At 53.8% G+C, this 21,117-nt stretch overlaps 1 protein-coding gene and 1 long non-coding RNA gene across 2 annotated transcripts in view; one reads left to right on the top strand and one right to left on the bottom strand.

Moving 5' to 3' along the window:
* The window catches only part of KLF13 (KLF transcription factor 13), a 45,343-nt gene extending 30,852 nt beyond the window's left edge, over window positions 1–14,491 (top strand). Inside the window, exon 2 of the mRNA XM_004278350.4 lies at window positions 8,594–14,491. Coding sequence (XP_004278398.1) covers window positions 8,594–8,883 — 290 coding nt within the window. The 3' untranslated portion in view covers window positions 8,884–14,491. The remainder of the gene's footprint in view (window positions 1–8,593) is intronic.
* LOC117196017 (uncharacterized) lies at window positions 119–3,979 on the bottom strand. Its single transcript, XR_007475426.1, has 2 exons — window positions 3,588–3,979; window positions 119–2,182 (listed from the first exon to the last, which is right to left on the bottom strand). It is a non-coding gene; the product is annotated as an uncharacterized LOC117196017 (long non-coding RNA).
* Window positions 14,492–21,117: the final 6,626 nt, after the last annotated feature.

Raw genomic sequence — 21,117 nt, forward strand, 5'->3', positions numbered from 1 at the left:
CTTGGACTGGTATCTGTGGCAGTGGGATTTGGGATGTGCTGTGGAAACAGCCTGGCCAGGAATGCGAGCGTTGTTCATTTAACACCCGCTTTTCAATTTGTGTTATTTGTGGCTACTGTTTCCTAGTTTGCTACAGATTTGTTTTTAATTTTTTGAATAGGTAAATGCACTGTGTGTTTCAAAATCCGGGGGTTTAAGTCATCTCCCAAGGAAAGTTCTCCAAGTCCCCCTTGCCCTCTGTGCGCTCAGCTCTCTGCCCCCACCATCCTCGGCTCCAGGTTCTCAGATGCCCCCCCAGAGCACCTCTGCAGACACAGGCAGACGTGCATGGGTGTGCACGCAGTACTCAGCCTCCTGACCGCGCGTTCTGCTCAGGACCTTGCTTTTCTCACTCAGCGCTGTCCCTCAGAGACCTTTCCGTCTCAGTTCAGAACGTGTTCCACTCCTTCTTCACAGGATTGTGTCTTACGGGTGTCTGTTCAATTTAGGTAACGGGCCCTGGAAGGGCATGAATTGTTTTGAGGCTTTTGCTGCACCGCCCCGCGTAGTCAGGCACACATCCCATCTTGCAGGCGTGCAGGTGTGTCTGTAAGATAGCTCCCCCGAGTTGTGAGTTCAGAGGATACGCACATCTGTCACTTGGATAGTTATTGCCAAGTCAGCCTCCGTAGACATTGTGGCAGTTTGTACTTCCATCAGCAAAGTGTGGGAGTACCTGTTCCCACCGTCTCAGCGCCCTGACAGGTGAAAAGTCAGGTGTCTCTGGGGGTTCATTTATATTTGTCTCCTGATGGGCGATGTTGAGCATCTTGTCAGATGTTCAGGAGTCATTGTACCTCCTGTTTATGAACTGTCAGCCACAGCCCTTGCCTATTTTTCTATTGAGTATTATGTTTTCCTTTTAATTTCTGTGAACTCTTCCTGTATTGGAGATTAGCCCTTTGTAACAAGAGCTGCAGATATATTTTTCTCAGTTTGTTATTTATTTTTTTGCCTTTCCTTGTGACTTTCTCTGTGGAGACATATTTTATACTTTGTTGTCAAATTTATCAATCTTTTCACTTATGGGTTTTAGACTTTGATTCGTAGAAAGAACTTCTATCTTAGCATTTTAAAGGAATGTTCTCAGGTTTTCCCCTAGAACATCTGTGGTTTCACTTTTCCCATTTAAATCTTCGACCCCTTCAGAACTTAGCCTGGTTTAAGGTGTGAAGCATGGACTGGTTGTTACCTAGTTGTCCTAAGACATTTTTGGACACTGCCCTTCTGCCTTGCCTTAGGTGTCACTGCTTTCTGCTACACAGTTCCTATGATCTTAGAATCTGGTCCAGGCATTTCCGCTGTGCTCCACTGCCGGTCAGCAGCTTGTGCAACGGCATGTTGTATCTGGTGGTCCAGTCCCCCCACCTCATTCTTCTTCTTCAGCATTTTTCTGGCTGTTTCTCTGTGTTTGTTTTTCTGAATGAATTTTAGGATCAAGTTATCCTATTCCAAAACAAAGCAAGGCAAAGCAACAACCCAAAATGTCTACTTTTAAAAATACACCTGCATCCATTGTACAAACGTGGAGACACACGCATCTGCATAAGGCGGATTTTCTTGTTTAACCCGTGCCCCCAGGCTGTGTGTAGCAGTCTCCAGCCAGGTGCCGCCTCCTTTCATGTCCTGCCAGCCCTGGCATGTGCGAGAGTACACAGGAGCGTGTGATGAGCCACACGCGTGCACCACAGCAGCGGTGGAGGAGAGCACCCAGGGCAGGGGCAAGGCCAGGGCCAGGCTGTTTCAGCAGAGATGAGCACTGGCTGGTGTCTGGCTGGGGACGCTCCCAGGAGCCCCACCAGTGATAACAGCATATCTCCTCTGAGCACCTGTGTGTTCTCCCACTTAACCCTCACCGTTACTGTGAGATGCGGCCATGACAAATGAGTAGGAGTGCAGGAGTCGGGGAGGGGCAGGCGCTGACCCCTGCAGAGGCTGCTTCCATGCCAAAATCGCCTCTTCTGCCTGCTGAGTCCTAGGGTGAGGGGGACCCCACTGAGTGGCAACTCTCTTTCCTGGGCCTCACCTCCCTCACCTGTACAATGGTGGGTAAGAGCTTGCAGCCTGGACTTCCCAGGAGATGGGGCATCTGTGTGTCGGCTCCATGTGGGTCTGTAAACCACCGGCAGAGTAGTCGAATGTCCTAAAGAAAATAGGAAAGTCAGCCTCCCCCTCGGAGGACAGGCCTTTCTGCTGACCCCAACCAGCTTGGCTTTCCTTAGAGGCTGGTGGTTGGTCGGCCCCAGTGGTCGGCCATCTGCCGAGATGCCTCAGAGTGGGAGGGAGAGCGGGCCTCCCAGGAGTGAAGAACGTGGCCGTTTTGAGGTTGGGAGCTGGAAGCAGCCCTATGCTGGCGACCACAGATTGGAGCTATCCATTGATGAATGACAGGCCTCTTGCTAGCAGCGAGTAGCTGGGGCCTGGGAGCCCGGGAGCAGCTGTTTCTCTGTGGAGGCCTCTCCCCGTGCCACCCTCTGACTCTCTGGACCAGCCCTGCCTCTCACCATCATCCCCCCAGACACACACCTGCACAGATGCCTTGTGCTCACTGAGTTCTGCTCTTGCAGGCCTGGGTACCCCTGCACCATCTGCTTTTCTGTCCCAGGGCCCCTGGTCAGAGATGCCTCTCCCCCACTTCTCCCTTCCACGGAGGGAAGCTCAGCCAGGCTTCCCCGAGCCCGGGCCAGTAGAGCCCGGCACTCACTGCCCAGAAGGGGCCCTGTTCTGCAGATGTTGCTCTGGTCCTGGCTCAGGGCACACACACGCCCCAACTCCCCGCCCCTGACTGCCCACCAGAGGCTCACAGACAGAAAAGAGCCACGATGGTCTTTTTTGTAGGTGCTGTTGGAGCCAGCACCTCCCTTCACCCCGTGGAGGCTGGCAGTTTGGCCGAGGCTGGCTGGGGCGAGGGAGGTCACGGGGAACACGCCCTTGACGGAGGGCGAGCAGGAGGCGGTCTGAGCCGGAGCATGCGCACTAGTGAGCCCAGCTGCACCTGCGGGGGGCGGGCCTGGGGCGGGGCCAAGGGGGGTGGCTCCGCGAGGAGCCTCTTGTGGCTTCTCGGAGAGAACATACTGTTCCCGCCCAGGCTTGCGGCTTGGGCAAGAGTGTGGGACGCCCTGTTCCCTGATAAGATGAGGCAACTGCTCTCGGCCGCCTCGCAGGGTGCCAGGGAACATTTATGTAACCCCCGCCCTGCCTGCCCCCGGCCCGCCCGCACGACCCGCTACCTGCCTGTGCCCGCCCCCAACTATCCACCTCCCGCCACTACATACCCCCAGGCCCGGCGCCCCAGCTCCTCCCCACACTGCGCCCCCAACGACCAGCACCAGCAGGTCTTCGACCTGCCCCCACCGTTACCCACACCCCTCAGTCCTGGCTCCTTGGGGCCTAGCACCTACTGGCGGGTACCCACCCTCCAGCCCCCGGGTCCCCAGCGCCGCCTACAGTGACCCTGGCCCTCCCTCCTCCCTGTGCATCCAGCCCCCTTCCTCCTTCCCTCACTAGGCCCTCTCGCCATCCTGTCCCAGTGCCCCCTACGCCCACACACCTGCCGCCCTCCTGGCTTCTGAAGGGGGGGGACGGGCAGAGCGACCTGTGCGCACCCCAGGCTTAGGCTCCAGGGAGGCTGCAGGAGGCCTGGGCCCCCTTCAGGGGTCTGGGGTCTGGGTCCCTTGTGCGCTGGGCCTAGCTCCCTCCAGTGGCAGCCCCGCGGTACCGCTGCTGTTTCCCGGTCGCATCCCAGGAGGAGGCAGGTGCGGAACTTGAGCCTGGCCAGGAAGAGGCTCGGCTTTGTTTGGTGCACGGGTGCACGCCCCGCCGGTCCCGGACCTGCTGGCCCCTGCCCCGCTCTGGGTGCAACCGCCCCTCCCCTAGCTCAGCTCAGCCACGTGCCACCTGGGGTGAGTCCCTGAGCGGCAGTGGCGGTTTTCAAAGTGAGGCCCAGAGACACCTGCAGGGACTCCGGACCCTCCAGTTGAGGTCAGAACTATTTTCTCAACAATAGCATTATTTGTCCTTTATTTTCTCAAAAGAATACAGTGGAATGTTCCAGAGGCTGCATGATGTGTGATGACATCATCCTTCTGACAGCTACTGGAATATGTGCTTGAGTTTAAATGTTTTTGTTTTAATTTCTATGATAAATGTCAATGGGCATAACCCAGGTGAACAAAAGCTCCCCGGGTTCCTTACTAAAAGGGTGAGCAGTGCTGTTGTGGAGGTCTCTGGTCTCTGTCCCCCTGTACAGGCTGCCTTTGCCCCATCCGTTCGCAGTTCTCCCGCTGACCCTGGTCAGCCTCCCCGGTGCCGCTTGAATGTCACCACTCAGAGGCCAACCAAGCGAAAGCCGGTGGTGCTCCTCGCCAGCCTGCATCATAACTTCTGAACGCTTTATCCGTCTGTCTGTGGACCAGCTTATTGGCCACCTGGAACGGGCTGACAGAAGAATAGAGGACGGACCAGGGAGAGCCCTGTCTGTCGACATCACACCCACGTTCCCAGGGCTGGGCACTGCTTTTGTGCTCCATAAAAGTGTCGTGCTGCTGATGCCCCAGTAGGCCAAGGGCTGCGTGCCGGCCGAGTAGTGATGCTGGGCTTTCCCCACCCGCCACCGGGCTGCCGGGCACCAACATCCCATCCTGTTGGATGCTGCCTTTCGCTGCCGCCCTGGGGTCATGCATCCCGTCTCTAATTATATACATCTAACGCGCCTCCCAGGGTTGCAGCAGAAGGACCCTGAAAAGGACAAGCCTCCCAGTGAGGACACAGGGTTCATTAGGAAGCAAGGCTGAGTGTGGCTTTGGGTTGGTTCTGTGCCCAGCACCCCCACCCCCTGCCCCTCCCGGCAGGCCCAAATCCGAGGAGACCTAGTTGACAAGAATAATAGATAAGAGCAAAAATAACATCTCGGGAGTAAGCACTGGGCCTGTACCAGGCGCAGTGCCAAGGGCTGGTTGTGTGCAACCCTGTAGAGTCCCCACGTGGACCCCACTGTGAGGATGGGGCACTGTGTTCATTTCCTGTGGCTTTTGTAACCAATTAACCACAAACTGGGTGGCTTAGAACAACAGAAGTATGCTCTCTCACTGTTTTGGAGCGCTGAAGTGTGAAGTCAAAGTGTTGGCAGCGTTAGTCCCCCCTCCCAGTGTCTGGTGGCTGCCCCAGACTCCGAGTCCCCTGGCTTACGGGTACATCACTCCCTGGAGTCCTTCCCCCTTTTCTTCTAATGTTTGTGATCTCATCTCATGATCCCTACCTTAATTGTATCTGCAAAGACCTTTTTCCCAAATAAGGTCACATTGACAGGTTCCAGGGGTCAGGACTTGGACGTATCTTTGGTGGGGCCACTATTTACCCCCCCCTGCAGGCAGTGAGGCCTTTGTCTGAGGCCACGCATCAGTACACCACGGAGAGAGGAGCTGAGCCTCATCTGTTGGACCTGGTGCACCAAAGTCTTGAGTGCAGCGCCGGTCACGTGAAAGGACGCCACTGTATTTCGTGCTGGACCTTTCCAAACACTTAAATGATAACTGCGCTGTGAATCTCCTAGGGTGGGATTAGTGTGCGGTATTTCTCAAACTTTGTATTGATTCTTCCCCCCGCCCCCAGAACCGATTAACAGTTTTAAAATTCTGACTTGGTGTTGGGCTAGATATTTAAAGAATTACTTTTCTGCATTCCTTTTTATTGTTATCAAAGACATAAATGCATATGATTTTTTTAAAAGACACATAACACAAAAGAGTTTGCAGCAGCAAAAAAATCCTCTTCCCAGTCCAGCCTTATTCTCTAGAGATCAATACTGCTCTGATTTTAGTTGTCTCGGTGGTTACTGCCATAAATAAAACTGTATGATTTTATTACTGTTTCTCATTTTATCAACTTTAGATGCCATCCGTTACCTCCCTACCCTGAAATTCAAGGAATTACCTCATTCCTACCCCTCCCCCACCTCCTTCCGAATTGATGGTTATATGATTGTTTTTAATTCTTTTGTTGGTTATCCTTATAGCTTTTAACCTCATTTAGAGATTTCCTTTGACTGCACATGGGTGTATTCCTACCTCTCCCTTAAACCCACATTCTCTCCTGGGGCCACGAATCAGTGGTATGGGCTTTGTCTATAAGATCGTTTCTAAACACTGACAAGTAGTGCTGGGGTTCACATGATCACGACTGTGTGAATGTTGCTTCCGTATGCCAGGGCCTCTGTTTGGAACTGCATTCCCTTCTGCCACCTCATGGGGTTGTTGTGAAGGACAAATAATACACAAAAAGCCCCTAAAACAGTGTTTGGCTCCGAGCTCTTCCTTCGTTGCTCGTAATCATGTGGCATTTTAGTTTGCTTCTAATTTAGACAATTTTCTTACATGTCTTCTATTTTTCCTGGAGTTACTAATTGCCTCTCTTTTTTCCCTTTAACCAAAGAATAGTATGTGCCTTGGCCGTGTCCTGAAATGTGTTCAGCCTCTTGATCATGCTCTATGGTACATGGAACTCCCTTTCTTCTTGTAACCCTCCCTCTGTGATTCCTGGCCCACAGCTCCAGTGGCCCACCAAGTCTCCCTCACTCTTGTCCTGGGATGACCCTTCATTGTTCGCTTACTTCCCTGGCTTCTCAGTTTCTTCTTAATTTTGCTAGAGTGTGCAAGGTAAACTTGGGAGGCTGTGTTTCTCTGTCATCTAGCAGCTAGTGTAACTTACGAGAAGTCTGGTGTGTGTCGCAGCCTTGCTCCCTCCCGGACGACCTGCTTCTCCCCTTTCTCTCCAGTAAGTTTTGGGATCTCTTGTTACCTAGTGTTCTGACACTGCAGGTATTCTCACAGCAGGAGCCTTTCCTCACTCCTCGGCCCACCTCTGTGCTAATAACCCTTTCCATGTTAGTTTCCTGTCTCCTTTTTTTACTCTGACAGATACTGTTCTATTGTTTCTTTGGTAATTTCCTCTTCTCCATTTTTTTGTTCTTTTCCTCAGTGTCTTCTGTTAGTTAGATGTCGTACCCACAGGATTGGTTCCGTGACGCTGAACGTCTAGCTCGTACTGTTGGTAACAGATGGGAAGTGATGGTTTGCTCTCTTGCTTGATTGTGAAACCACCCCGCCCCACCCTGCCCCCCCATAACAGAAAATCAATAAGGAGAGCAAACAGAGCCACACACAGCTCTCAGCCTCAGCATTGCTAGGAGACAGAGAACACTGCAGCATTCACGTTTTCTAGAGCTGTTTTTTTGGTTCTCTTTTTCTGGGATATTTCCTTGAGTACGTTTCCAGCTTTTCTATGGAATTTTTGTTTGGGCAGCAACACTCTCAACTTCTAAACACTATTTTTTGTTCTCTGAACTTCCTTTTTATCCTGTTTGCTTTATGCATAAAATTTTATCTGAAATTTCTTTGAGAATGCTAATTAGAATTTTTAGCTTAATATTCTCTTCTGTTTCCCGGCTTTACTCTTTTTTCCTCTGGAGTCAGTGGTTTTGTTGCTCTTGGCCTTTCCCTTTCATGCCACTGGTTTTTCCTTGGATGTCTGGCCATCTTTGGGTGTCTGTTTATATTTAAGGTTGATGGGCTCATTTGGAGTGGGCGGTGTCGATTTCCTCTGCTGAGGCACTGGTGGACCAGCTTCAAGGGCTGGCTCTCAGCTTCAGGGCCAGAGTCCGGGAGGGAGGGGGAGAAACGGGGCAGGAAAATGTACGGTGTGGCCAGCCCCAGTGCCAGAGGGCTGCATTCTGGGGTGCTAGAACCCCCTGCTGGTTCTCCCTGTGCAACTGATGTCTTTTGTGTGTGTGCGTGGTTCAGAGTTTGCCTGGGTAAAGGCTGGCCTGCCCCTTGCCCTGAGCAGGGGATGGGAGGGAGGGACGAGGTGCTGACCGTAGCCAGCCTTCCTTACCTCCCCCTGCTAGGTGTCACCCCGCAGCCTCCTGTGCTGCCTGTTGGCCATGTTGGAAGATCTCTGAGAGGAGGAGCTGCAGACTCTAGTTGGAGCCTGTTGCGGTAAACAGACATCTCGGTCACAGACTGTCAGGCCCTGGAAATAGTCCATCCTGACCCATTCATGTTACAGATGAGGAGACTGTGGACCATCTGAATGGTGGCTGGGCGCTGGCGTCAGCAAATTGTCTGCAGGCCCTGCAGGGCTTGGGGCCTCTGGAGTAGGGCTCCTGGTGGGGCCAGGGTGGTGTGGCCAAAGTTGCAGGCCTGCGAGCTCTCCCTGACCCCTCCACCCTCTCCTCCTAGTTTCCCTTCTTAGAGCCCAGGGACCGGCCTGTGCTCCCCGCCACCGCCTAGGGACAGCTGACCCTGCAGAGGGTGTTGCGTGGCACGCCGTGCCGGGTACTTGAGGGGGCCGCAGCACCTGGCATGCTGCCATTTCCTCTCGGGAGATGTCTGCTTACATCCACCCTGCGGACAGGAGGGCGCTGGCACCCACACCTGTACCCTGAAGGATTTGTCGCCGAGGCTGTCAGAGACGGGGCACCGAGGGAGGTGCGCAGGGAGGGAGGGGCAGGCTTGGGTGTGGGCTGTGACTGACCCTCCCTCTGCCGTGTCGCCCACAGGGGAGCGCCCCTTCGCCTGCAGCTGGCAGGACTGCAACAAGAAGTTCGCGCGCTCTGACGAGCTGGCGCGGCACTACCGCACGCACACGGGCGAGAAGAAGTTCAGCTGCCCCATCTGCGACAAGCGCTTCATGCGCAGCGACCACCTGACCAAGCACGCGCGCCGCCACGCCAACTTCCACCCAGGGATGCTGCAGCGGCGCGGCGGGGGCTCGCGGACCGGCTCACTCAGCGACTACAGCCGCTCGGACGCCAGCAGCCCCACCATCAGCCCGGCCAGCTCGCCCTGAGCGCCGGCGGCGGGGCGGGGTGGGGGGCGGGGCCCGCGGCAAGCCACGCCCTTCCTTGCCACGCCCACCCTAGGCCCCGCCCAGCCCCGCGGCCCCTCCTCCTTACCATAGCCATGAGCAGATGCTCTCACTTCCTCCCGTGATTCCGTGTCGTTTCCTTTTGTAATCAGAAGAGAGAGAACTTTATGAAGTCAATGACAACAAAAAAAACGATTTTCTTCACCTCAGGTGTCAAATTTGTAAAAAATCAACGAAAAAATTCCAAAAAACACCATCCACGATTGCACAAGAGACATACCCACGAAGGTGATTCAGCGGTGTTGAACCCCCCTTTCTCAGGGATGGACATGTTCCACGAGGTCAGTGAGGACACCCCCTTCCTGCCGCCTTACTCTGTACATAGATTTGCACTCTGGAATTTCCTTTTAGGTTTGGGCACACACTGGGGGCAAGGCAGTGCAGGTGAAGCTCAGCGCAGGCGGCGGATAGGCCGGTCGGTTAGTTTGGAGCCGTGGTCACCGACCTTGTGCTTTCAGGGCAGACCCCCTAAGCAGGGCCCGCGGCTCCCTCTTCCTGCCCCCTGCCCAGCTTCAGCCTCGCCCCAGCTGGCAGTGGGCTCAGAATGCAGACGGCTCAGAGGGACGCCTTAAGCCGTGATGGGTAAGGGGAGGACTCCCCAGGGAGACTGTAGGGGTCCTCGCCTCCGGGACCCTGCCCAGGTCCCCCTCGGAGCGCCGGAAGCAGAGATGCAAACCCGTGTTGGGCAGCCGGCCGCACCATCTGATGTCCACACGGCCAGGGCCCCCGCCCGCTGCTGTGTCCCCACAGAAGGCCCCAGGACCTTCCACTATTACACCACGTTTTCTGACTGGCCTCCTACAAGGGTGTCCGAAGGTGTCATTGGTGCGTCCAGTTCCCACATTCTCCCCGACCGGCCCTGCTCTTGGGATGCCTTTGTTTGACACGATGGGTAAAGCGGGGCCACCCGGCCAGACGCTCTGTGTGTGTGGCTTGCTGTGGCCGCGCTCGGCTCTTCACAGAGACTGTTCCGTAGCAAGAGACCGGAACATTGTGACTTGGAACGTTGGGGGGTGGCGAGGCGGATGTCATGGGAAATGCAGTCGGAGAACGTGCATTCTCTTGCCTCCCTGGGGAACACCGGACGGAAGTTGTGGGAAACGCTTTTTTCAGACCCACCGTGTCCCCAGCTCAGAATTAGCGAACCCTCAGCTTCTCCATGAGCCCTGTGTCCCCTGGACTCCTCCCTTCCCCTCCTACCTGGGAGGCCCCGGCCTGTGGGGCAGTAGGGTGCAGGGCCCCACCGCCAGCCTTTCCGTGCTGACGGGGGCGGGCAGAGAGCCGGGGACGTCTCTCCCGGAGCTCTGACCTGGGCAGGTGGGTCAGGCCGGGCTCCAGCGCACTCCTCAGTGGAGAGCTGAAGCCACCACCTGCCCAGTCACCTCCCTTCCCTTCCTCCAGGGAGTCGGGGCCTGTAAATACAAGTCCCCAGGACAGTGTGTGTGAGTGTGAGTGTGAGTGTGTGTGTGTGTGTGTGTGTGTGTGTGTGTTGGGGCAGGGAGTGTGGGTTTGGGAAGGACTTGGGGTATCTTGCAGAGACCTCTGTTCATTTCGATGAGGAGGGATGATCCTTGGGACCTCAGAGGGCCGTAGAGGGGCTTCCCTGAGCCCAGAGTGCCTTGGTTGTGGTCATTCTGCTTCCACCCCGAGCCAGTCACGGTGAGGGATGCAGCACAGAGGAACCCCGGAGACCCAGGCCCAGCTGGTGCTCGTAGCCCCTGGGCGGCTCCAGAGCAGATGGGCACCCTCCGTCCCTAGCAGCCAGGGGCAGGCAGGCTGCTGTCTGCAGCGCTCTGGTTGCCATCTCTAACTCTGCTGTGTGTCAGCTGGGATCAGCCAGTGGTGTGGTGGTGGCTTCTGAGTAGCGTGGTAGCTCCTGAGCTGTGCGGGAGCGTTGCTCTTGCTATGGGTGGGAACCAGGCGGGAATGGCGTGGGGTGAGGGGGTGGCCCCACCCTGGCTCTCGTTGGGTTGTGTGACAGCCCTGCTCGCATTTGGTCCAGGAGAGAGAACGGGACGTGCTGGCCACCTGGACGGAGCCGCGCCCTGAGCACCTGGGGTGAGAGCTCTTCACGCCCGGTTCCAAAGTGAGGCCCGGAAGGGCCCTCGGAGGTCCCTCCCAAAGTTGTTTCTGGGTGGGGCAGAGAACGCCACACTCCGAATACACTTCATGTCTCAGGAACTCACATTCCAGGTTCAGGAATTTTATTCCAAAGTCCTTTGGTGTGCTCGCCCCGCACGGGTCCCTGAAGGCAGGGAGAAGCCACGTGCCCCGAGGGGCCGCGCTTCCTGTGACCTGCCCGCAGCATCGCGGAGCAACAAGGGTTTCTGACCCCCCTGCTCTCTGCATATAGGAAGGGGGCAAAAGGACTCTAAACCCAGTCATCGTGGAATAAAAGAAGAGTGGTTTGTTTTAGAGGCGGGGTGGGGGGGTGGGGGAGGGAGAGCGGGCGTTTGCTGTTTCCAAAGAGAGCACTTAATTTAATTTAATGTTTCCTCTAAGTGACCCAGGGCTGTTCCGTCTGATAGATGGAAGGGTGACATTGCCTTAAAACAGAAATATGCAGGCGTTGGCTCTTTTCGGCAGATGAGTGTGTCTTCGTTCCCAAAGTAGTTCTCGTCTGATGGCAGGTTGCGGTCCTTCTGAAGTGGGCCTGGTCGGGAGACAGGCCACCGTACTTCTGCCTCGGGTCACCTGGAGGGAACTCCCGCCCGGCAGCCCCAAGCACTCGGCCTGGGGTTCCAGCCAGCAGGCAACCTGACTCATCTGGGGCTAAAATTCATCTCACTTGAAGGGTGGGAAAAATCCATGTATCTCAGGCTAAGTTCGAATGGGCTCTTGCTAGCATCTCATCATCGCGACACGTGGAGTGCGTGTGGAAAAGAAACGTGCGGTGGCAGGCCCCGGAAGGCCGCACTCGCTCAGACCCCCACGGAAAGCAGTTACACGGTTGGCGACCCTGCTGAACAGCCTGTATTTTTTTCTAAGATGTAGAATTGTCTTCCCGGCCTGGGTTTGTTTCAGGGTCTTTCATTTTTCTGGTTTATGGCCATGCTTGCTGGCTTCAGTGTGAGTGAGGAACCCCCAGGACTCCTAGAAACAGTAGCGAAAACTCAAACCTTTCTTTTGTGGCCGACTCCAGTGCTTGCAAGGCCAAGGGGGCAGAGATCTCAAAACAAAGGTTGCCTGAGTGAAGGGAGAGTTTCCCTCCAAAAAGGCCTACAAGTGACCCTGGACTCAAGCAGGGGGCTGGTGTTCAGCCCATGTCCCGAACAAGGAAGCCCTCTTTGCGTCAGCCATGTTAGGGTTGTCAGCTCCCCATACACCTACCCTATTCTACAGCCATCGGGAAAAACGCAGCCCCTTCCACGAAGGGCCCTGGGGTCCTCTCCTGTTGGGTGCTATGTAGGAATGGGCAGTGATGCCCTCGATGGGAATGTGGTCCTGGAGGTGCCCTACCTACATCCTGCTGCACCCCACCCACGGCACTCGGGGTGCACGACGATCCCCCTTTATTCTGAGGCCACGCATCCGGGCAGGTGCAGGATTCGCCAGGGTGCAGCCTCCAGGTGCAAACTTCAGCAGCACTGGGGTCCCCAGACCTCCCCATGCCCTGGGTCACAGCTCAGACCAGGGAAGGTGATTCGGAGGTGGGGACAGACAGCTGGGCCACAGGTGGCCCCCAGCCCTCCTCTGGGGACACACAGACAGGGCTGGTGGCTTTCTGGGGTCCAAGTGAAGTGCGGCAGAAGCGGGGTCTCCAAGTCTCCTCCCCTCCCCCCAGCCCAGTGTCTCCAGAAGACTGGCCGCTTTTCTTGCCAGAAGCAGGTGCTAAGGTGGCTGCCAGCGTCCACGCACGCCCCAGGGACTCGCCCCTAGAGCTCAGCAAACGAGAGGGCCACCGAACAGGGAAGCGTGATCTGAGCAATAGCGTCCCCTCATTTCTCAACTCCTGGTTTCGGCTGTGTTTACAAGGCTACCTGATGTTTTTGACTTCTGACAGCTATCACTTTTTTTTTTTTCAAACCCTTTTTCCAAAGTCATTTAAAGACTGAGTGCTGGAAGGTTTGAAGGGCCTGTTATATCCATCACGTTGTAGCCGGTAAGAAATGCTTTGCAGGTCACCCACATCTTTCTGTCCAAAGATTCCACGTGCGATTCTGGTGACCATATTTTCCAAAGCTAAAATCAAGGGTGTGGGCTGACCCTTTTTGAATTCAGGATCACCCTGGGAAAAGCCAGGTCCTGTAACTGATTTTCCCGATTCTGAGGCTGAGTTTTCAAAGGTTTGTCCCAGACACATCCCAGAGAATTTTGTACCAGAATTCGGATGCACAGTCCAACTTACTACTGATTAATGCCTGAACACCGTTTAGGGAGAGGCCCTTCCCCCACCTGCTACTCTGTCTCTCATCAGTTAGAAGAGTTGGACTCGGTGGGAGGCGTGAGCCTGGGGCCACACTTGGTTTCTACTGACCCCCATCGAGGTATTGGACTTGCAGTGTTCCCCCGACCCCACCCAGCCTCTCCCCTTCTCATGCAGCTTTAAAACCTTACTCCTTTTATTTAAAGATGAACAGGATGGGAGAAAGTGGCTTCCCTTGCCCTGCGCATCATGCACTCCCTGTGGGGGACACAGGATGCATGGGGGTCGGCGGGGCCGCGTAAGCAGCTTTCTCTCAGGGCTCGGGACGTCTTCCTAGTGACATGGCGACAGGCTGCTGCACGTGCTCGTTTGGAAACCAAGCTGAATGCCTGCCCGGCAACCACAGGTCTGGGTGAAGGCCGTCTCTCCCACTCAGCCCAGGGCCGCCTGTCTGAGGCCAGATGCCTCCCTCCCCAGCCTGCCTTCCATGGAGCAGGGGGCCACTTCCCAGTGTGGCTCAGACACCTGGGGGGAGGCGTCCATTCCTGGGTCAGGGTGCCTGTCTGGGTGTGGGTGGGAGGCTTCGCTCCCTCGCCTCACCTTGGAGAGTCCCTTGTGCCAAGTGCCGAGGACCCTGCGGGCTGGAGGCGTCGCTCTCCCGAGCAGCTGTGGGTTGTCGGGCGCGGGCCGCTGTGGCTCCCACGGGGCCGGGAGTTGCTGTGTGGGTGGGCCGGGTGCACGCCGGGTCTCTGCACAAGGGGCCCCTCCTCCTCCCAAAGCCATCGATGGAGCTTCTCTGGAATTGTTTGCCAAAATCCCAAGGTAGAATCCAGGGGTCCAAGACCATTTCCATCGAGCACACGTTTTCCTTTTCCATAGGAACTTTCTTTGTTGTTTTTTTTAACCAGCACCACACCATGCTTCCGAAGGCCATGTTTCGTCTTTCCTGGATCACTACAGTGAAGTATTACAGTTGTACAGTTCCCAATCTGGCCTTGGCTTGCTCGGATAAAACTTTGTATGTATTTTGTAAGGCATAGATTCTATATTGTAATGATGTCCTATGCAAAAAAAAAAAATTAACTAAATTGTAAATTTTATTGTTTTAACGTGTATGCATGTTTAGTGACGTTTACATTTTGAAATAAAATTTATGATTCATTATTTGCCAGAGCCGGTCCTTTGATGGGCGTTGGAGAGGCTCTGGGAGGGGAGGGAACTGAAATGACCCAGCTCAGGCAGTTGGATGTGGTTGGCTGAGGGGCGCACACCAGCCTGGAACTGGCAGGCCTTAACACTGGGAGAGGGAGAAGGCTTTGCAGGGGGTCAGTGCTCTTCTGGCTCTACCCCGGGGCCCTCGGATCATCACATTCCCCCTCCCACCCCACAGAAAGCTTATCAGCCTTAATCCCCAGGAGCGCTGAAAAGAAAGGCAGGTTCCCGTGCAGGGCATAGCACTTGTCCAGAAAATGCCCTAGATGCAGCCCACCTAGGTCCCCCAGGTCAGCCTTGGAGACTGACCCCGAACTGCTCTGCCACGGGGGTCAGGCTGGCACTGTGGAGACAGGGCCAGGGGTCCCCGGGATCTGGGGGGAGGGACAGCATCCGTTGATGCCAGAGTCCACTGAAATCTCCCATGGTCATGAACTGCCCCAGCCGCTCTCCGAAGCAGGGCCTGTCCGAGACGGGCAGGGCAGGGAGAGGGCCCGGACCACGGCTGTGCTTCCGCCCCACGGTCGCAGCTCTACCAGGCACAGACCCAGGACTGTGATTCTCATCACCTCTTCATACATAGGCTACGTGAAAACCATGAAGAAACGTAAAATAGCAACAACGGAAGGCCTTGCAGTGGACGAGAGATGCTTTTTCCTAAAGCTCCATCCACACCGGCAGGCGTTTCCTGATGAGAGCTTGTTTTCTGCGTTACAGACGAGGAGGAGGGGTGGGAAGGGAATGGCCCCCGGCACACACTGAACTGTCAGGGAAACAAGCATACGTTTTCAAACAAAAGTCTTTCTGGTGCCGAGACGTGTGGAGCCAGCCCGGTCTTGGTGGGAGCGTGTTCCCAGGACGGCCGTGATTGCGCCTTCTTGGAGACGGTTCCTGGTTGCTCAGAACTCCCCGGACAGCAGCACGCGAGATGGAGCCGCTTCCATAAATAATTGTGTGCTGAGAGCCCAAAAGCTTCAAAAACATTGATGGGGAAAAAACAGCCATTCGTCCTGATGTCACGGCAAAGGTTTGAAAGAGGTCGAGGGCTCTGCTGGGGTTCCTTTCCAAAAGATGGGGGTGGTGCCTGGCGTTCAGGAAGCCTCCATTTCAGGAACCTGGGATCCGTAGAGACCCAGAGAGGCCCCCAGTGGTGTAGAAGGAAGAAAATAAACAATAGGTTTTCCCGGTGCTTGAAAAGCAGATTTACTCGTGCGTGTCCACAAACAGAGCACGTAAGCAGTGTGGGGGAGGGTCTGTGGAGACAGGACCTCAGCCCTGGGCAGTGACCAGGTGTCAGATTAAAAGGTCAAACTGAAGGCAGTTAGGTGCAGAGCTGAGGGCGCGGGGAGAGTTTGCACAGAGGCGTGGGGTGCACTGGGCAATGTATTGGTTAACAGAATTCAAAACAGCCAGCAGGCCAGCAGGACGACAGCAAGTCCCTGACCAGAGCTGACAGTGGGCATGTGCTGCTCCCGGCTGGGACAGACCCCTATTACCGAATAAGGGGGAGACCCCTGCCGGGCCAGCCTGGCCTGCTTCAGGTCTCCCGTGATGGGGATGACCAGTGAGCTGCCTTTGCACAGGTAGTGGGGTGGCATCTGGTGCAGGGCGTGTCCTCCCAGAGGGCAGAGGCTGGCTGAGCATTTCCCATCGCATGGCACTGGCCCGCAGGCCGTGAGCGCCCCGCTGCGGGGGGCGGGGAGGGGGGTGGCAAGGATCTGCCTTCTGCAGGGGAGCCTGATCAGGAGGCAAAGGGGGGGCTGCAGTATTTTTCAAGGGGAAATCGGCAACTATCTCCCCATGGCCTTGGCAGTCCTGTTGGGGTGTGGGCTGGCCTTCGGTGAGCTGGGCTCGCGGCAGAGGGCCTTGAGTAACAGGTTAGACTGTGTAACTTATTCTGGGGACGTGGGTGGCTCAGTGCCCCCAGTCAAGCCCCCTCTATCTATGATAAACTTTCAGCCATTAGCACCACTCCGAAGGCTTTCCAAGTGGAAAGCATCTTGACCCAGTGACAGCACCCGGCTGCAGCCTCGTGGAACAGACAACCTGCAGCAGCGGCCCCAGGACCGGCAGGTGTTGATGGAGACGGTGCCGGAAGCACAGGGCCCTTGTTAGTTTCACATCGTGGTCACCCACATTCACGGGAGAGAGAGGCCCAGAGAAGTGGTGCTCTGGGCTTAGCCTATAGCCCCTGCCCCCGTCACAGTGTCTTCCATCCCCAGCATCAAACAGTGGGGCAACGAGTTATTTGTGAATTCCACTGGAGTCCTGGGTGAGTACCAACAATGAATACCAATATGATTTGCATAATCAACAGGCTTCCCCTTGGACCTCCCAGGAAGTGTTGTCAACACATGCACAAGTCACACAAGGGCTACTGCTTAGTGATCCATTACTCCTTCGGGAAAATAGGTACTGAGCTCGGGCCCTGATGAGCGGAAGCTACTCCCCTCGCTTGTCCTGCTCTTTCTAACCGTAAGCACGTTCCAGAGTGTTAACTGTGTGGACCCAGCCTGGAGGGTGGCTCATCCAGGGCTCCGCAGCTCTCTCCCAGCCACAGTCTGGGGAATTTCTTATGTGAACCGTCCACTCTGAGAACAAAGCTGCTAGTGTGTGGCCTTTGACTGCAGTGGAAGTGCACCCCTCAAATTCTCGGCGGTGGGGTACACGGGCTGGGGAGGCACACACAGCAAGCGTCGGCCATGATGAGCCCTCACTGGGGTGGGGGTCGAAACTCACACTTCCATTACATATATTATGAATGCAGCAAATATTAAATAATAATAAATAACAATAATAAATAAAAATGAATAATAATAAATAATAAAAAAGTTAAAGTTATCTGTTAAAATTACCAAAATGTTTAAAATAGTATCAATAGGAATAGGGGGTTAGTTAAATGAGCTATGTGATGTCCAATATGCCCAATATTCACTGTATTATTAAGTGAAAAGGCAGGTTATAAAACAACATGCAAAATAAAACGACTTTTTTTTTCTTTTTTTTTTGGCTGCGTCACTCGGCTTGTGGAATCTTAGTTCCCCGACCATGGATTGAACCGGGGCCCTTGGCAGTGAAAGCACAGAGTCCTAACCACTGGACTGCCAGGGAATTCCACACATTTTAATTTTAAAAAATGTTCTCTAGGGCTTCCCTGTGGTGCAGTGGTTAAGAATCCACCTGCCAGCAGGGGACACGGGTTCGAGCCCTGGTCTGGGAAGATCCCACATGCCGTGGAGCAACTAAGCCCGTACGCCACAACTACTGAGCCTGCGCTCTAGAGCCCAGGAGCCACAACTCCTGAAGCCCAGGTGCCTAGAGCCCGTGCTCCACAACAAGAGAAGCCACCGCAATAAGAAGCACACGCACCGCAACGAGCCCCCGCTCACCGCAACTAGAGAAAGCCCGCGCGCAGCAACAAAGACCCAATGCAGCCAAAAATAAATAAATTAATTAAATAAATTTTTAAAAAAACTTTTAAAAAAATGTTCTCTACAGCTATATAATTGTAATTACATATTTATATGCACAGAAAAAATACTGGTAAAAGACATAAAAGTCAAGCAGTTTTTAGGTAGTGAAAAATAGATTATTTTTGCCTACTTATTTTGGTTAATTCTCTGAATTTTCAAAACTCAGGTATAATGTTTGGAATTAAAATCACAATAGCACTTGTGTGAGGCTAAAAGCTTGCCCAAGCTAAGCTGGGGAGCATCCCATCCCCACCCCCAGGAGGTGTCCACCAGCATTCATGGCAGTGCCTTCGGGGAGAGCAAAACCCGGACACGCCCAAAGGCCCCCATGTGCGCCCACGTGAGAAAGGACATGCCCAATGGCTGCCTGCACATCCGTGCAATGGCGCCATGCAGAACTGAGGGCATTACCCTTACGATATCCAAAAACGGTGCTGCACAAAGAAAGCAAGCTGCAAACAGGAAGGCTTCCATAGCATCGTGCTTGTAGAGCCGGGAAACACGTGGAGCAATGACCCTGTTCCTCGAGCATCGGTACCCACTGGCCAGGAGTACAGAGGATGCAGGGAGGACAGGGTGGGGTGGCTCAGAAACGCCCAAGAGGCTTTCACCAGTACCTTTAACATAGCATTTACTTAGGATTAGAACTAGGTAGTGGGACCTCCGGGGTTGTCTCTTTCTCCATATTTGCTTCAGGTGTGAAACGCTGGACAATTTTACATCGTCCAAGGATGGGGCTGGCGTGAATCATCTGGGCTCCTCCAGGCAGGCCTGCAGGCTGTCCCTGCACTGGGTAGATCTCTGCTCCCGAATTAGGGCCGCTGCCAAGGAGCCTGGCACCCAGAGCACAGTCACCGGCTGGGACATAAGCCATATGCAATGACCAGAAATAAAAATAGAACTGCTCTGGCCGGAGGGGAGGAGGGGGCCGAGCTCTTTGCTGGGAAGCCTCTGAAACAAGAGAAAGATTCATTGATCTGAGACTACAGAGGGATGTGGCCCTGAGTGCAGGGAGGGGTCCCAGTTACCTGCTCTGGTACCTGGAAGCATCCACTTGGGGGGTAGGGGTGGGGAACTGTTATAATTATTGTTATTCTTCGGCCACCCACCCACGCTGCCCCCGCTGGCACCGTGCCCTTAGGTAAATATTTGAAACTGGTTTTTTTCCCCTTCTTGTATACAATAGGGTAAAGGATGCATGCTCTGTATACATGGGTTGTAAAACTAATTGAGAAAGTGCCAATGAAAATACTTTACAAAGTAAAACAGCGAACTGTGTTTACTATAGGGATTGTCCAGTCATGAACTTTGTGGACTTTGGAAGTAATTTGATCACGGGTTTCATGTTTGACATTTACGAATTTTAATCAAAGTAATACGTATGAACAAGATTAAACAACCAAATAATTCCCCCCGAAACGCAGTGATAAAATGTCTCTTTCCTCCCCCTCCCACCCCTGACCTTCCCCCCGCAAAGTTCCACCACTCCAGGGCTAGTCCTTTTTTTTTATCATTTCTGTTTTTAAATATCTTGCTGGTTATTCCCCGAAGCCTCAGTGGAATGCTTATCCGTCCTTGGGTCTTGTGATTAATGGACTTCCTGATATGAAGGCTAAGTCTTCTCTGTGAACCTACAGTCACCCTCACTTCGGACCACTCCAGGAAGATATTTTTAGCATCCAGGGCCAGTTGGGTGAACACACTCCCTCAGTAGCTTAAAATCCTATCTCATTTTAGTTTGCCTTACATTTGAAACTTCATTTGTAGTATACATGTTTTTCCCTGTAGCTTTTAAATTCCTTTCTTCCTTCTTGTTAGTAAACTAATCAAGTGCCTCTCCCAGAGCCTCAATTTCTTTGTTCCCAAAGCTTCTCCCCAGCCCGCTCCCTGCTCCCGCCTGCAGAGCTGTCAACCCTGAGACTCCCCTTACCGCCCCCAGGAGGGTCATTCTAGAGTCCAAATAACATGTTTTTCTCTTAGTTTTCTTTCTCATTTTGCTGAAAAACATCAAGTAACTGTCCAAGAAAGAATGCATGGGAGGTGTGTGTTTTATTGAATCCTTGAAGGTGTGAAAATATCTTCATTCTGTCCCATACGTGACTGATAATTTGGCCAAGTACAGGCAGACCTCGCTTTATTGCACCTCGAAGATATTTTGTCTTTTACAAGTTGAAGGTCTGTGGCAACACTGTGTTGCCAGAGGACAGCATTTTTTAGCAATAAAGTATTTTTAACTAAGACAATGCTATCACACACTTAATAGACTACAGTATAAACGTAAGTTTTATATACATTGGGAAGCCCCAAAATTTGTGTGACTCACTTTATTGCAGTATTTGCTTTACTGCGGTGGTCTGGTCTGAACCCTCAGTCTCTCCGAGGTCTGCCCGTATGGAAAACTAGGTTCAAAATTACTGTCTTCGTAACACCCATTGCTACCCACAGGAAGTCTGGTGCCAGTGTGATTCTCACTCCTTTGCAGCGAACATTTTGCTTTGACCCTCTTTGGAATCTTTCAACCTTTTCTTACACTGTTGTCCCGGACTTTCATGCAGATATTTCTAAGGGCAGGTCATTTTTCCTTCATCCTGCATTCCGTAGACCATTCCGTCTGAAGACTCTTTAGGACTGGAAATGTTTTCTTCTTTTAGTTTATTGCTAACTTTCCTCCCTCCATGTTCTCTCCTTTTTTGTTTCATACTAGTTGAAGGTAGACTTACTGAAGCAACCTTCTGTACCCCTGACGTCTCCTTACACTTTTTCTGTCCTTCTGCATTGTCCTTGGATTTATCTTCCCTTTCCTCCTGATCTGCTCCCTGAGCTGGAACAGCCTTCTTTACTCAAATCTCATGCTCCTCTGAGACCCCGGCCACACTGGGTGGTCTTCCAGCCTCTCCTGGCATCCCTGTCCCCAGGCAGTGCCCACGGTCCCTCAGCCAGAAGCACCTGCCCTGACCCTTACCGGGCTGCTGAAACAGGCACGATGAGCCTTCTCTACCAGGTGGGGGCTTTGGGGGTTGCGGCGGCTGTGAAGGGGGTGGAGGGGCTCTGGGGCTGGGAGATGGGACTATGGGGTGGGGCTGTGGAGGAACTCTATGGGGGGCT

Source organism: Orcinus orca, chromosome 2, assembly GCF_937001465.1.
Source record: "Orcinus orca chromosome 2, mOrcOrc1.1, whole genome shotgun sequence".
Lineage (NCBI taxonomy): Eukaryota > Metazoa > Chordata > Mammalia > Artiodactyla > Delphinidae > Orcinus > Orcinus orca.